Source organism: Triplophysa dalaica, chromosome 23 (genome assembly GCF_015846415.1).
Source record: "Triplophysa dalaica isolate WHDGS20190420 chromosome 23, ASM1584641v1, whole genome shotgun sequence".
Classification (NCBI taxonomy): domain Eukaryota; kingdom Metazoa; phylum Chordata; class Actinopteri; order Cypriniformes; family Nemacheilidae; genus Triplophysa; species Triplophysa dalaica.
Genome location: NC_079564.1, coordinates 9,252,075 through 9,269,638, shown reverse-complemented (window position 1 = coordinate 9,269,638; position 17,564 = coordinate 9,252,075). Strand labels below are relative to the sequence as shown.

Sequence of the window (17,564 nt, the reverse complement as noted above, 5' to 3'; positions counted from 1 at the left end):
TGAGGGTGAAGGTTTAAAGAAAACAGACAAAATTGAAATTGTAAAGATGTGCTTTTTGTACCAGAAATGAAAAGATAAAGCCTAGAAACTTTAGGATGTTCATCCAGTTCATATCCCCTCCAAAATCTCCCAAACTGTACGGCAATATGAACATGCACATATATATTTCAAATCAGCAGTCAAATATGACAATAATAACTTTCATTTAGGTTTTTCCATCTCAACTTCTAATAAAAAAATTGATCTGTCCAGCTCGCACATTGCATGTACATCGAAGAGTAATAAATGTACTGATATATCGGCCAATAATTGGTACCGATCAATAAAAGCAATTTTTCACACTTTTGATAGTTTAAAAACAGCCGATGATCAGGGCGATAATTTCCTGTCAATCAAAACAGAAACATTAAGAAACATCACCAGTTTAATGTTCAATATTAACAGCCATTATATGAACTATTACCATGAAGTTATGAAATATTGATTTAATCTTCAGAATATGTATTGGTACTAGCAGGTATCACTCTGAACAACCGGCTATCGTATCGGTTAAGAAATTTTGTTTTGGTACATCTCTAGTAATAAACATGCCATACCTTTATGAAACACAAATCCACAATCGACAAAAAACAGCCGACTTATTTAACTAACAAATCTTCAAACACACATCCGAATATCCAATTTCAAGTCTTTTAAACATTCATTCTTTACTACTGTAGGTGTCTAACTGCAGGCTCCAGTGCCCTTCCTCGATCTCTTCCTGAAAATAATCCCTTAAATTTTGGTAAATAAAAAGTTGCTTTGCTTTCAGCACTCAGATTTTCCTCACTGGCTGCCTCACATGCTTTATAATTATTCATACCATCCGCCGTGCTGCTGTTGATGGGCAATAGACTTATTTTCTGCTTCAGTCACCAGTGCACATTTGTATTTTCATATAGTGAAGTTTGTTATGTAAAGCAATTTTCTGCCTACTTAAGAAGGGCTGGCTATTGGTCTGTATTAATGCGAGAGAGAGAGAGAGAGAGAGAGAGGGAGAAAGAGGAATAAAGACATGAAGAAATAAGAGAAGGGAAAAAGATTAGACAATTTTTTGACAAAATGACTATAAAAAGGGTACTTCCTGTTAGGCAGGAAGTGATCGGTCACATGTTTATTGATACGAATATTTACCAATTATCCAATTATCTGTACGTTTATTTAATCTTGAAATAATGTATTTGGCATAAGAGCATTTGCAAGAAAGAATGTACTGTATAGACCACTTTGCAAGATGTTAACACTGGTCCAGAAGCACTTTTGGTATAATTCTTTCCCATTTTACTCATAGAATAAAATCTTTGTTCAATAATATTCACTCGAACTTTTTGTATTTGTTATAGATGTCGGTTCTATTTTGTTCAAATGTTTGTGCAGTTTAAAGTCACCATAAAACGATTGAATTATTTTTCATATCGTGAGGTATATCCGAGTGCAACGGCTTCTGACATTAGAAAACTGTAGGGCGGGGCTTTATTTTGCACTTCTCATTTTGATTGGTTTGATGTAAATTGAGCGTTGCCAACAAATTGGTGGCATATTTGAATGCCAGTTTACGGTCTGTTGTGGGGGGGCTAAAATATCTGGCCTTTTGAGCTTACGTCATGAGGGGAAGAGTTTTTGTTGAGAGGGGGAGATGAACTTAATGTTTTTGATAAAAGATTACAAGAGCAAAGTCATTTTTGAAAAATAATGGTGTGCACGGATAAATCATTTATAATAATCACTAAAACACTTAAGAGTTTTCCTGTTTGATTTCATGGTGACTTCAAAAAAAACTACAGTATAACAGGAAGTTATTTTGGGCAAGCGCAGCGCTGTTTGTTTTCTAAAGTAGTCTGCAGCAATGGCTTATTGAAATCGCTATTTTTGTGAACATTTTGTGTAACATTTAAATGACATTTTTATTCATTTTTTCTGTAAAAAATCAAAATATATAACAAAATAATGCTTTTTAAACATGGGCTACAGATCAAATAAGTGAAAACAAAGCCCGCGCTTTCAATAAGAGTAAAAAAATAATGATAAGGGAGAAATTCAAGGGCAGGGCTGTTGAAAAGTGGATCACTTTATGAACGGGAGACACATGTTCTTATGGAGCCCCTGGAAGAGACAAAAACCGCAGCGTGTGCGTGTCTGTGCGTCTGAGCATATGTGTGTAGGATGGGTGCCTGACCTTGGCAGGGATGGGGTTTCAGAAGCGCGCTGTAATGATGGCTGATTGCTGGGGAATGGTGGAGAATGGACAGAGAGAGAGAGAGAGAGAGAGAGAGAAAAAGGAGCAGTGAGGAAAGGAGGGAGTAGAGGAGGCCGTCATAATTGCAGCACTCCTGGGCCTGAGTCTCCTGTGGCACACATCAGTACATCAGGAGGGGTGTGTCTCAGAGTGACGGCCCGAGGAAGAAGCTGAAGGAAAGTGGGGGTAAAAGATGGGGTGACTTAGGGTGCAGGTGACTGGAGGGCTTGAGCAAAAGAAAAAAGAGAACAAGGACGAACAAGTTAAGGAGAGGGAGAGGTGAACATGGGGAGTGGTGTAAGGGAAAGATCAAGTCAAATGTTATTGCTCAGAAGTTCAGGACGTATTTAGCTTTCAGACTTTATTTCCCTTGCATGTTCCTCCTTCGGATAATAATGGTACAATTAGACAGAAACAAAATTATTGTTGTAATAAAAAAAGATTAAAGGGCCTATTTTCTGTATGAGACAAAGAAAATATTGAATTTGAACTTCATTTGGTATCACTAGTGTCTTGGAAAATCTCAATTTACTATAAAACCTTATAGAGAAAACAAGAGTGTCTTGTCCATGTACGAATCGAACTACAAAGCTATTAGCAAAATCCTAGTTATGTTCGCTTCCATGAGGTGTTGCAAAGATAGCACAGACGGATCGCCGTATGACATATAAGTGCGGCGAGAGCAGAGCTCCGTGAGCTTTCGAAATGTACTCACGTTACTCTGATGTCAGACATTCGCCGATCAGTCTGCAGAATTTCAAGAAGTCCTAAAAACCTCAAGCAAAGTCAGAAGACACATATGCAGTATTTTGTGAGTATCAGTACTATATGAACGTGCACTTTTTAAAATGGTTATATATTAGATATAATGAACTTTAATTTTGGAGCCCCAGATGTATTCACCGTTTCGTTTGTTTCACTGTTTTTGAGTTATCTTATCAATGGAAAAGAACAATTGATCCACACAGGGACCGTAAGTGAGAATGTGGTCTGTGGACATAAACCAAGTTATAAGTATTGAAGTCATTGAAATATATATATATAATAGTAATAAATATATGAGTATAAAATAATCGTTTCTGCAATGGCTCTTACACAGAAATGAATTAATCAAAACAAAAAAATTACTCTTTGGTTAAAAAAGTTCCCCTGCGATCGACCGAAGTCAGACAACAGATTTCCCTCAGTCAGTCTTTACATCTGTCTTTCAGACAATAATCAGTAACTGTTGAATAGTTTTAATTTACTTTCATACAATAAGTATACAATTTAATATTAATATAAAGTAATATAGATTGAATATAAAATAAATGGTTATATTACAACCAGATACAGACCGGAAGTTAACTTCGGGCCAGGCGCGTATGTTCGATGATCTGTATATCTTTTATTTACTGAAAGTTTAAATATTAGGGCTGTGAAAAACAATGAGCCTACATGCAATTAGCCAAATAGGTTAAAAAGTGCTAATTTTTTAAAGTCACATTGACAAGGATGTTCGAGTGATAGTCGAGTTGAGATGATTATGAAAGGTCCTGATGGTGACAAAAAATGATGATGACTGAGATGATGATTTGAAGAAAGATGTTCCAGCTGCTTACTACTTGCTCATTTGTTCAGATCATTGATTGTTTCACCGGTTATAGCTTCTGCTTGGACATTTTTTACATATCCAGTTCCATTTTATTTGAATTTCTGCCACTTAAAATGAATTTCTCTCAGTGTGCATGTGTATGTTTGTATATGTGCCTATGTTCATATGTATGTGTGGGGACGGTATGCCCTGCTTCCCTCTCTCTCTTTGCCACAGACCAGTGTGTGTGTGATGTGTGCGCGTGTGGCTCAGAGCTGATGTAAGCCAGTGGAGTGGCAAATTACAGCAGACCTACAGCTGTAGGCTGACATTATGATTAATTTGATCAGTAATTTCTCCTGTTTTTCATTTTAATCGCTGTGACCATTCTGCTGTGGCAGGTCTCTCAGATCTAATTAAGATCAATTCCGGTGTAACCGGCTTGCCCACTGAGCAGGCACCCCCCTCCCAAATCCCTGAGTATCCTGAGCGTGGAAAAACCCCCGTCGCTCCCATCAATCAGCACCTGCAAATCCAGCCTGTCGCTAATCAGCCAATTAACACACTTAGACAAATTTCATAATCTCCACCGTCTGGTTGTCATCACAACAGCCCGGACTCAACCTCCCCTATGATTGTCTTTTAATGCCTGTACATCTCCCTTCAGCCAACACAGCTGCTTTTAAAGAATGGTTTGCGGTGCAGTAAAAGAACAGCAGTTTTTCACATGCGGATTGGGAGATGGCTGGGAGAGGTTTTAACCGTTTTAACTGTCACTAAATGTATTGAGAATACACATGAAAATGCACATACCAAACTAAAATGGTTATAATTCAAGAATGTTTCGAAATATTTAAAGAGAGTCTCTTAGGAAAGCAAACACTTGGCACTTTATCACATTGTTTTAGACCAATTACTCTTTCTGCATAGTTTATTTTAGAGATGTACACATTCCCAGGGATATATAGTCTGTCATGAATAGCTCAAAATTGAAATATTTCAATGTTTCTGTTGCTGTATTGATAATTCTAAACAGTGTTGTGTTGACTACTGTGACAGTAGCTAAGCTATGTAAAAAACAGCATAGTAGTTTTTCCAATGGCAAAAAAACCCCCCGAAATATCCAACTACACCTGTAACAAACCCAAACAAGTTCCAATGTAGCATAACAAAACACTTTACGAGTCACATTATATATAACCAACCTGATCTCAAAGGACTTCGTAACTATTTTACTTGGTGGCTAATTCGTATGAATTTGTACTTTGTGAATCAAACAATAACGCAATACTGAAGCCACACCACTAACCCCGCACCTTAACCTCTAAGTGTCACTGGCGCGAGAGCAAATCGTTCGAAAAATGTACGAATGAGATCGTACAAATTCATACGAATAAGCCAAAATTTGCCACCTCGTAAAATAGTTACGTATTAGCTGTGAGATTGTGTTGGTATAAAAACACTAACTTCTAGATTTTCTCTGCAAGAAATCCCAATATCACATTATTCATTTTGCTGTTATAGTGACAAAAATGTATTTGAGGTAACCGTATTATTGTGATATTTATTTACGTGTTTTTTAATGAACAAATAATGCTATCAAAGTCATCATTTTGTTTGTGTTGTGTTTTCTCCTTTTTTAGCAAACAAATCACACTTACAATTCAAGCGTAAGGTTTGGAGAGATTTTGTAATCATTGTGTCTCAAGGCAAAACATTAAATGGGTGCTTTAATATTTACGATATTAACATCCATTAATATGATATCAATAAATCATGGGTTTTATATCACGGTTATTGAGAATACCGGTATATTGTCACACTCATAGCATGTTACAGTTAGCCTACACTGTAAAACTTGCAGGTTTGCCGGTAACCTACTGTAGATTTAATTACTTTCCTATTAGTACTGTTTACAATTTGAGTAAAACTTTACTTTATTCAAAATCGAAACACTTTGACTTCACTTGAGCAAGAATTTCAAAATGAGCAAGAAGAGACTGGCATTAGCATAGGAACACTGCAAAATTAAAAAAGCATTTTTGTCTTGTCTTTCCTAGTAAAACAAATATTAAAACTTCTTAAATTATGATACATTTACATTACAAGAAAAGTGACCTAAGATATTTAGTCTTGTTATATCAAAAAATATATAAGAAAAAGGTAAGTTTTTGTTTAAAACGTCTATTTTATCTTTATTAAATCAACTGTAAGTTACTGGCAAACATGTTGCAAAACTACAGCCAAGTTTTACAGTGAATCTAAAATATATTATCAAATATATAACAAATTTCTAAATGTTATCCTAAAAACTTATGATTTTACTTCCATTTAACTGAAAATATAGTGACGGGTTAAATGTACAAGCGTGGCACACTTTTTAGATTCAATTCAAGTTACACATTTTCTCTGTACATGCATTCCCTGGGCCTCAAACCCATGACCTTGACATTACTCGAGATTACTCTACCAGTTGAGCTACACAAGTCAGTTTGTGCGGCTGGAGGCATGATCACAGCATGCAGCAGAGTCTCACTGGAAAAATCATAAACTTTATTCATCCAGCTGAAAAGGAACTCAGGGTCAGGCGCCTACAAAAAACGCCTGTCTGAACTTTTGACCAAATAAAGAAAAAGCAATAACAAGAGAGAGGGACGGAGGGAGAGAGAAGCCGGTAAGCACTTTGGACACGCTGACTGTGGTATTATCAGAGTGGGATGCTAACTCACTGTCATGTTGTCAGTTCGGGTACAGAAGGCCTCTATCTGGGCCTTTAGGTGTCTTCTGATAATAGGAGACCTGCCTGGCCTTCCAGAATGATTACACCCAAAAAGAAAAATGGAGAGAAAGGAAGACAGATAGGTAGGTTGGGGGGGGTACCTGTGTGACCAGAAGCTGTAATTATGACTGAACCTGGAAATACACATTCCCAAAATTCTTTAGCCGTTCGCCGTGTCTAACCGCCGCTGTCCCTGAAGGCCAGTAACAGCGCTCTGGTGAAGCCTGCTGTAACTTTCTCAGTCAAACGCAGACATAAGCCCAATTATGGACTCCAGACCCTCAGGAGAGCCGGTCCTGCCACACACACACACAATCACATTGCTTAAGTGGTAATGTGGACCCCCACGAGGAGGGAACTTCAAATCTCTTCTGACACGCACACAATACACACCTCTCACACACAATGAAGGGTTGGTAATGACACTGTGGTCTCTGGTGCCGCTCTCTCTCTCTCTGTCTTTGGATTTACAAGAGGGCTGCACAGTGGCTCTTAGCTGTAAATCTAATCACAGACCTCCGGGATAGAGAAACCAGACAGTGCTGCCTAAAAACCTGTAGATAAGCTCTCCTAACACAACGGTAAGTATCCCTCAAGGTTGCAGTTTCGCCTCAGACCAAACCGAGGAATGTGCAAACTTTATACCTGTCTACTCCAATGGAGACCAATTGATTCATAGAAAAGGGCATTTAATCTTCCTAATGAGAAAGTGGTTAAGACTAGAATACTTTTGACTTCTTAAGATATTTCAGATTTTCTATCTCTTGCTAACATTTCTAAAAACAGTTCTGGAAAAAGTAGGATAGTCTGGGGCACTTACTTCACGAGTGACAAAGTCACCCAATAGTAATGACAAAGACTGTGAGCATGTCAATATGAATGATAGCGTAGTTATTTGATCAAGAATATTTTTCTAATCATTTTTTAAGGAGAAATGTGAAATTATATGGACTTCTAGTGGTGAGGTTGAGAATCGCAACCAACGGCTGACTCCCCCTTCCTTTCGAAGCACTACGGTGACACTCACATGGCAAAGATGTTTTCACGTTTTCACTTCTTTGCTGAAGGAGGTAACTTATTTACGAAATGCGCTATGTAGAGCAGTTTGTCTGTTTAGGGCTAATGTAGAAACAACTTGAATTTCATGCAAGGGGACCCGCTGTTCATTCTAACATACTAATGTTTTAAATTAAAGGTCCAGTGTGTTTTTTTTTGGAGGATCTATTGACAGAAATGCAATGTGATCAAAAAATAATGCGTCATTACGTAAGGTCTTTATACACCTCTAGAGACATTGTTATGTATATTATTGTGTATATTTAAATGAATATAAAATAGTTATATTTGCAATATTCAAGGTCTGAAAACATCCTTGACTGGTTTTGACCATATACATTATCTGAAAATAAACACAAACAAAAAGCAAAATTATTTTTTGGAATATGGGAGAAATGTAGTAGTTCAAAGAATCCAACAAAAGATATTATTTACCTAAAAACATTTTGTGAATTTAGAAAAACTAAAAATTATTTTGGTGTGGTCTCTTAAGTTTTTCCGAATCTGCATTACATACTGTATTACAAATTTGATACTGAGGGCATTCTACGTCTAATATTTTGTAAAATGACCCCTAAACTGTACATTGTTTACCATTGTCCCTACCAAACATCTTTGCTAGTTTATCCTTGTAAGTAGCCTTGTAAAATGCAATATGACGAATAGCGCAGTACAGTCTGACAGATGCTCAAATACACATTTTTACAGACACTTTTGGTTAAAAAACATAGACCTGTAAGCGCAGGTAGCTGCTGCTGACCACATCATGGATCAAATTCACTTTTAGCAGCCAGATTGTCACACCCTTATTTACTCTGTCTCACCACTGATACACCTGTATCACACATTAAAGAGTCTTGATGATAACTTGACAAATGGAATCAGGTGTGCATCAACTGTTAATGAAGAAATATAGGAAATGCCTGGCCATTCCTAAGGATTCCCTATAAGCCACTGGTTCTGGGCTCTGTGGACCATTAGGCATGGGCCCCACATGGTTCAGCTGGGCCGAGAAGAGAGACAGAAGGTGAAATAAATGGCTAAACTGATGGCAGACATAATAAGGGAGAAGGGGGAATGGGGTTGAGGCACAGCACAGAGCAATAAGGAGTGTGACGCTGATGAATGCGGGGAAAGGCCGAGAGGCGACCCTGGCCTCTCTTGATCTAAAAATGAAACCACTGGGACATATTGGGAGGAGGGCGTGTTATTAGTGACCGATGGAGACAGCCAGACGAATAAGAGAAAGACAGACAGACATACGTGCAGTATTATGAATGATATCATTTTGGATGGTCTACTCAGGTGTGAAGTTAATAAGTTAACTAAACCAATAATAATTCATATGTGCCATCTGTGGTGTTTGTTTAATTGTATAAGTCTGTGTGACAATAACAGAAAACCAAATCCAATTTTAATAAATTCAACTAAATCATTGACATATGGTGCCGTGGATCTTATTTGCAAAAGGTAAAATACATTGAAAGCAAATCTGCTGAAATAGTTTTCACTGCATATGCCGTACATTTTCAGAACATGTCAATAAGTGATTATCATAAAATTGTTTCAAATCAGGTTACCCCAAAAACATCATTACCCATAATTCAATATTCTGAGGCTCTTCATTTCCAATAATAGTCTACTGCTGTCGCTAGCAAGATGGCCGGGATAAACTCTCCACAATAAACTTTCAATTTTCATTCCTTTTCAGGGACTGCCTTGGCAAACGGGTTCCTCCTCCAAGAAACAATATTTGTAATATCCAAGATTTCCCCAGACAGATTCAATCATTCAATTGAATTACCGCCCCATTCTCTAACATTCATCCAAGACCTCGTCTCACTCCAAAGCTCCATTCCTCCAGACATGTTGTGAATAATGTAGAAGAATGAGTTCTTTAAGTGAGGCGACATCATATTTAGGGGTCATTACATTGAGTCGATCGGTCTCGACTGCCCCCGTGCCATGCGGCGCACCAGAGCGGCTCCCATCGCCAGTCAACTTGTATTACGGCTTTAAATAACTTCACTTTCAGTGTGTAAACAAGAGTCAAACCAGCTGAGGAGAAACGCACGGAAGGTTGCGGCTGCGGCTGTGAGGAAATATGAGCTTTAAAGCTTTTGTGTATCTCTCTCTCTCTGTTTTCAGATCAAGAGCACCCAAATAGCAGCATGCTGTGCTTCTTTATGAAAGTTTTAGGGCTTTTAGTCCATTTCTACTCGCCTTGGAGTCAAGAGTGTTGTCTCTTAGCCGACATGCATACATTCTTTTCTATGAAGGTGAATGAAGAATATTGAGGTTCGCCCAATCAAATGCTTTCTGAAAGAAAACTTCCCCTCCCAAAAATCATTCTGCAACTATAGCATGCAGGTTTAAGATGTAACTTTTGTCAACACCAGAAAAAAAAAGTGTGCTTTGTTGTGCAATTTCATGTCTTTAAGATTGAAAGTTAAAAAACAGACCTTCGTATAAAGAAAGTCTGCTTAAGGATAAATGCTCAAAAGTTCTCAAAAGTTCTCAAAATAGAAATCTTACCTGGAGTGGCAGAGGAGGCGTGACAGGTGACGGTAAGTTACGAGCTGGTGAATGGTTTTGCCTGTGACTGGGCGGAGACTGCGAAGGCTGAGCAGAGCTATGATTGGTGGATGAACATCCGGAGCCTGCAGATGGTCCAGACGGTTGTAACTGGATGGGTGGAGTGAGCTGACGGTGACTGGGTGGATGGAGATGCGTCGGGCCGCAGAGCTGCTGCTGCTGTTGTTGATCTCTTTCCCGTTGCTGTTGGTCTCGCTCACGCAGCTGCTGTTGTTGTTGCTGATGATGATGATGCTGTTGCTGGTGATGCTGAAGCTGCTGGAGTTGTTGGAGATGCTGGAGCTGTGAGTTTAGGGTTGAGGTAGCTGTGATGAAAGAAAGAGAACGGTACAACTTGAATTAAGAGCCTGTGTACATCAAACCAGAAAAAAATACCTTAGAAAAGGGACAGTTCACCTAAAAATGACTATTTGGTCATAATTTTTGTGTAACACAAAAGAAGATAGTTTGAGAAATGTCTCTGTGGTTTTGTGGTCTATAAAATGGAAGTCAATGGGACCCCAATGTTGTTGGTGCACACAAATTCGTGTTCTGCAGAAGAAAGAATGTCCTAGAGGTTTGAAACAACACAAGGGTGAGCATATGATGCAAGTATTGTAATATTAGGTTGAACTATGCCTTTAACCAAACATACCCACAATGCACTGGAAATGTACCCGGTGTGAATTGGATATTGAAAAAAAATCATAAAAATAGAACAACATTTTACGATCTTTCTTCCTGTTATAATTTCAGATGGTGTTACGTGTCTTGGCCAACATGTATTGCTTAGTACTTTTCCTTGGTCCGTAATTGCAGTGCCTTCACTGATTGCTGGCCATTACATACTGTCTTTTCGGTAAATTGTAATTATTGAACAACCCAAGCCGAAGCCTTCAAGAAGCTTCTGAGGTAAGAAGCATTGGGCTAAAAAAGAATGTTTCGGTCTTTTGAAGTCCGAGAACTTCTTCCATCTCCAGTCTTGAGAACTCTTAGACATAATTTCCAGTAATTCACAGCAGTCCGTAAATGTACCTTTAGGAAAGCTCTTTTTTTTGCAGCTGCTGGATGACCTTTAGCACCCACCATGACTTTTACGAAAACGTAACACATTGAAAATGGAAGCAATATTTAGCTGTAAGGTAATTATTGATCTTAATTGGGATTGACACCAAACTCAAACAGGGCTTTAAGGTACAGAGGCACGGTTAACCTAAAAATAAAGGTTCTCTTATCATTTATTCACCCTCATGTCATGCAAAACCTGTTTATGACTCTTTAGTCTGTAGAACACAAAAGAAGATATTTTGAGAAATGTTGCAGTGGTTTTTGTATGTACAATAGAAGTCAATGGGGTGTAAGGTTACCAACATTCTTCCAAATATGTTTTGTGTTCTGCAGAAGACATGAGGGTGATGTGTTTTTATTCCAAACAGGCTTATGTAAATACTGTGTGCAATCTTCCTCAATCTCGATACAAAAAGTCACAAATTTTATGTTTGAGCTCTAAAGAGAAGCATTATGTTGTGATTTCAATGAAGTCAGGGTTTGTTAAACCGTAATAGTTTCACTACTCGTGGACTATAGTCTGACTCATCAAACACTTCACTCAGAACGGAGAAGGAAGTTTACTCAGAACAGACCTATACAGACACATCTGTATATATTCATAAAGAATCTATGAAGGAACATGATGACCTACACAATTGAGCTTCTTCCATAGACATCCCTGCATTTTGAATCAATCTATTTCATCACGCTGAAGAATGATTCAAAACAGAATTATACAGTATGTACATGTCGTAAAAGGAAAAGACTGAAAACAAACTACTAACATAAAAGAATGAATCCATGTGACCTTTCGCTCCTCTCTGTAGAAGCCAGAGTGATGTTTGCAGACAGATGCCTGACCTCTGCTCGGTGTTCACATAATGAAAGCTCTTCACTGTGAAGTCTTCAAATATATGTTTTTGCTGAACTGCACTTACAGGCGAGATGTCACACAAATTTTATGTGGACTGTAATTTTTGAGTGAAAATAAGCTACGAAGATGTTCTCCTCTGGCTTATGTGATATCTCATTGATCGTACTATCAAGTCTAATTTGATAATGATAATTATTAACCAGCAATGAAGTTGCAGTAATTTTATTATTTAACAATATCTAGTCTAATTTGATGATAATAATAATGATTAACCATACAATTTTATTTTATTCATTTTTTTATTTAAACTTATTAGTTAACTTTATTGATTTTTTATTTAATTTGAATCTTTATTTTATATTTCACAATATTAAGTATTATATATGATAATAAGAAAATAATAATGATTAACCAGAATTGGGTAGTTCGGATAAGCGGTAGAAAATGGATGGATGGAACCAGAATTGGTATTTTTATTTTATTGTTTTACATTAATGTCGTTTAATTTTTTATTTAAAATTGAACAATATCAAGTCTGATCATTATAATGATTAACCAGCAATCACTTTACAGTCTTTTTTTATTTAATTTTTAATTTATTTCAAATGAATAGAATAGATAACTGCTGAAAACAGATGTGTTTTACCCAGTTAATTTTAAAGCATAACTGGCAAGTGAAAAGTGTGCCCATAGCCTTGAAAGACAAATGATTAAAAGAAACCAATATATAATACACATAGAAGTACGTAGCATCTACTTCGCTTACATGAGGCTAAAAATCTGCAGAAATGTATAATTACAGTTGAGTTAAAGCATCACCAAAACCCTGTAACAAACAAACTACACAACAATGGATCAATGTTGAGCTACATAGCGAGACTTGTAATGTATTGGCGAGCATGTGTTTGTGCGCAGCATGCTAGACAAGCAACTGTCCATAATTAATTGATGCAGATGAATAATTAAAACCGGGGGATTTTTTCCTACAGATAACTAAGAAAATACATTGCTCCTGACATTTCTTTGATTATTGTGGCTACTCGTGCATCACTGCCGGACAGGCAGGGGGCTTTTTGATCCAGCCCGCTCTCCTACTCCGAGAGGCAAGAAAATCACAGAAGAGAAGAAGGAAAAAAGCAAGTGTCTCTCGACCAGTAAACAGCCCACTTTTACATTTCTTCAATCGCCTGACACGTTGACACCTCTCTCACACCCCCGACATGAATTATATATCATCTGCGCTCGAGAAAATTCCACGAGTCCAATTCTCGTTTGAAATGTTGGGGCAAGTTGTCTCGCAGGTCTTGACAAGGAGCGCGTATGTGGCGCTCGATCGTGAGTAGAAGCAAGCTGCCTGCTACTAGTAAAGAATAAGTTAAAAGAATTAAAGAAGAGAACAGGAAAGAGGGATGAAAAAAGAGAAAACATCAGGGGGGAATATAAATCACGATGGGAGGGTATTGTCCTGCAGCAGTAGTGAGGTCGAAAAATAGAACAAAAGAATGGAAAGAAAAGCAAACAGGGAGAGAGACAAACTTTTGTCGCCCTATTACTTGGAAGCACTGCAGGTAAACTGAGGTTAAAAGAGAGCACGTTACGAAACATCACCAACCTTTTATTCTTATTTAAACAGGTGCAAGTGTCGCTTTAATCCGACTGCCTAAGGATAAGACTCAGTGAGCATTTTGTGATGCAGACCTTGAGGCAAAGAATCAGGAACAAGAGCAATGACAGAGCTGCAAACGTCTGAATGAAATGCAACACAGTAAAGGGAAGATGAGAGCTCTTTCTGTATCACTCTGGATTTTGAATCAAATTGATTTTGTTTGTTGCGTTCAAAAATCTAATTTATTCACTAACTGCTTTAAAATAATTGTTTAGAAATTTTATAAAGACACTACATTCAGGAATGTGTCTGCTGTTTTCTTCAAGTAAGGGTGCTTTTTGATACATCAGGTGGGTTGTCACATTAATTTAGATCATGAATTTTCACAGAATTTAATATTTCTCCTTGGCAAAACAATGGTTTGGTATTTTCTTTTTCCCCTCTAACATTTGTGGTGTTATACAGTTTGTATTTACTCTTTACATTTTTTCAGATGGTTTCCATCAGACTTGATATAGTTTTGGATTTAATTTTTATTGAGTTTATTAATATTTTAAATTAGGTTTTATATTTGGATTTTGAGTTTTTGCATTGATTTTAGAAATAGTTTTGGTATATGCTTCTGTCATTTTATAATGTATTGGATTATTTTTAATGCTGCTATATAAGATTAATCAAAAATAATTAAATAGTTTTTGTTTGTTATTATAATTTTACTGCTTTTAACTTACTTAAGTTTATTTTTGTGGCAACATTAAAATTTTTCCTTAAGTCGAATTTTTCCAAAAAATTTGAGGTCATTATTTGATTTGATTTCATGAACAGGGACGTTTTCAAAGTTTTATTTTTAGTACACTAAAATAACCTTGGTCTCCATCTATAAACGTCCAGACACTGCATTTACTTCATAAGCATTCTCACATATGAGACAACAAAGATGAAAAGGGACATGCACGTGATGCTGATCCTGAACAGCGCACGTGAAACTTCTCAAGAAAACATTTTATCACTAGGCTTTAAGGTGTCAGTCTGAGTTCACGGTAACCAAATGGCACAATTCATAAAGGTTTTCATGATATTGTCTATCTAACATAACCCCTGCAACACTTGAACAAAGGTAATCTGATCCACAGTAAGTGGCAACATAACACATGACAGTGTGAATTTGGTCTCTAGCCTGGATCTCATTCACACTCTCACCTCCAGTGTTCTTTCCACTGCTGCCTTGACTTTATTTTAAAACAGAACTTGCTGCTTTTCTTAAGTAATGGGAATGTGTAATGATAACAAATGTTTAATTCAGCATGAATTCAAAATATGCCAGTACAATGAAGTAAAAATGGACATACAGAAAGCAGTAAATATTTACTAACAGAAGAAAATATACACATCTATTGAGTGAAAATTCACTGAAAAGTTCCAGGATGCTGGACAATAAAAATAATATTCAATTCAGGGACCGAAGATTTGTTTAGTTTAAGTTTTGCTGATATAACAAGTATTTTTGAACTTCATATTTGGGTAGTCATCATTTACACACCCTCTAACCATTTCAAACCTGTATGACTTTCTTTCTTCTGCAGAACACAAAAGAAGATATTTAGAAAATGTTTGTAACAGAACAGCACAGCCCCCCATTCACTTCTATTGTAACCAATGCAAGTGAATGGGGGGAGGCTGTTAACAAGATTCTTTAAAATATCTTTCTTTGTGTTCTGCGGAAGAAATAAAGTGAACTACTCCTTTAAAGGGACTGGTTACCCAAAAATGAAATGTCTGCCATGAATTACTCACTCTCTAGTTGTATCACACCTGTATACATTTCTTTGTTCGGTTGAACACAGAGAAAGTTATTTGGTTGAATGCTAGTTCTTGGACCCTATGGACTACCATAGTGGAAAAATGACTATGGTAAAAAAAGTGCCCCAGAAATGTTTGCAAACCAACATTCTTCAAAATATCTTCTTTTGTGAACACAAAAATGCATACAGATTTGGAACATCTCGAGGGTGAGTAAATGATGACAGAATTTTTATTTTTGGTTGAACTATCCCTTATACCAAACCAAATGCTATATGAAAAAAGGGAAAAGAAACAGTCCACTGAAAATACAAAGTCTGTAAAAATTATTTACTATAAATCACACTGAATACATGATTTACTGTAAACTAAAGAAACAATATTAATGGTTACATCATTTGGATGTAGATTGAGGGTAACAACTGCATGTGTCAGCTTTTACAATGTAAATTGAGCAGTATTTGCCTGGTTTATGTGATCAGATTTGACTGATGACTTCATCAGTTCCATCATTTATGAAATGTTTTTTGTAAGAAAATTCGGTCACTTAATAAATGCACTGCCTTTTGCAAACCAACTAGATCTGTAGTGTATTTTAAAGTAGCCATCTATTTCCCTTTAAAGGTCATAATAGATTCAAATTGGCCGTCATATAAATCCATAAATTGACAGGTAAATTAGTATCTGACATTCTAATTCATTCTTATTTTAGAAACAAAAATAAACATTGACATCTAAACCCCGTCAGGCCCTTTTCTCAATAAAAATAAAGCCTGACAACCATCTCTTTTCACTCAATAAGCTCACAAATGAAGCCAAGGCCCATCCTGACAGGCCCTGTGACCTGCCTGACGTATGGGTGCTCTCTCCTTCCTCCCTGCACCTGAAGCCACTCCAATTTAGCTGTTTTTCTCCTTCTTTCTTTTCTTGAAATCATAAAAAATGGTTAAAAAACTCCCCGGAACACATCACAGGAACCCCTCTGTTTAACAGAAACTCATTCGCCTCAACTCTGTGACCCCGTGTGAGCATTTGTCTGTAAGTGTGTGTGTGTTCTCTCTGGGCACAAAGCCCCTGCCTCTGACAAACTCCCAGTGTTAAAATCACCTGTCGTGTGTTTGATGCATGTAAGTTCATGTATGTGTGTGAGGCTGATTGTCAGAGGTCACTGTGGAGGGCTCCTCAGAAGCGTCAGGGTGATAGCACTATTTTTGTTTCTTGTGTAAGAGTGAGTGTACGGGTCAAAACAAAGTATCCACCTGTCTCATTAATACGCTGCACTGTCTGTCCATCCCAATGAAACACCCTTTCCTCTGGGGACGTCCACCAGACCAACTTTACAATTTGTGTGTCCTGATTTGATTCGACTTCACCGCCTTTTTAAATTCCAGACAAACTATATCAAATTTGGCCCTTTTGAAATAAATATACAGTAGCTTAAATACTGCATATCCATTATCCATTAAATATATATTTATATAGGCCTTGCTAAAAATCTTCAATATATAAAATATATAATTTAATTTACAATACGTATATAAATACATTTTAATATATTATATCTATATAATTAAATAAAATTATATATATTTTAATTTTAAATATAGTCATTAAATATAGAATAAATATATTGAAACTATTATACATATTAATGTTTAAACACCACGTCTAACAGATTAAAGGGAAAGCTTATTTTTTCATCATCATTTAACCCTAACGTCTTTCAGAAAAGAAGATATTCTGAGAAATGTCTTAGTGGCTTTATGTCAATACAATGGAAGTCAATGGTGTTCAATGTTGTTTGGTTACCAACGTTCATCAGGAAAGGAGTAAATTAAGTCACACATGTTTGAAATGACATGAAAGTAGGAAAATGATTTGGGATCATTTATCCCTTTCATATGTATGTCTAGACCTTTCTAGTCATTACTCTACATATTTAAAGAGCGTAAAACTACGTATACAACGAGTATAAAG

At 36.8% G+C, this 17,564-nt stretch overlaps 1 protein-coding gene across 1 annotated transcript in view; it reads right to left on the bottom strand.

The window, feature by feature from the left end:
* The window catches only part of pou6f2 (POU class 6 homeobox 2), an 85,820-nt gene that overhangs the window by 29,513 nt on the left and 38,743 nt on the right, over positions 1–17,564 (bottom strand). The window contains exon 4 of the mRNA XM_056738830.1: positions 10,219–10,583. Within this exon, the coding sequence (XP_056594808.1) occupies positions 10,219–10,583 (365 nt within the window). The remainder of the gene's footprint in view (positions 1–10,218; positions 10,584–17,564) is intronic.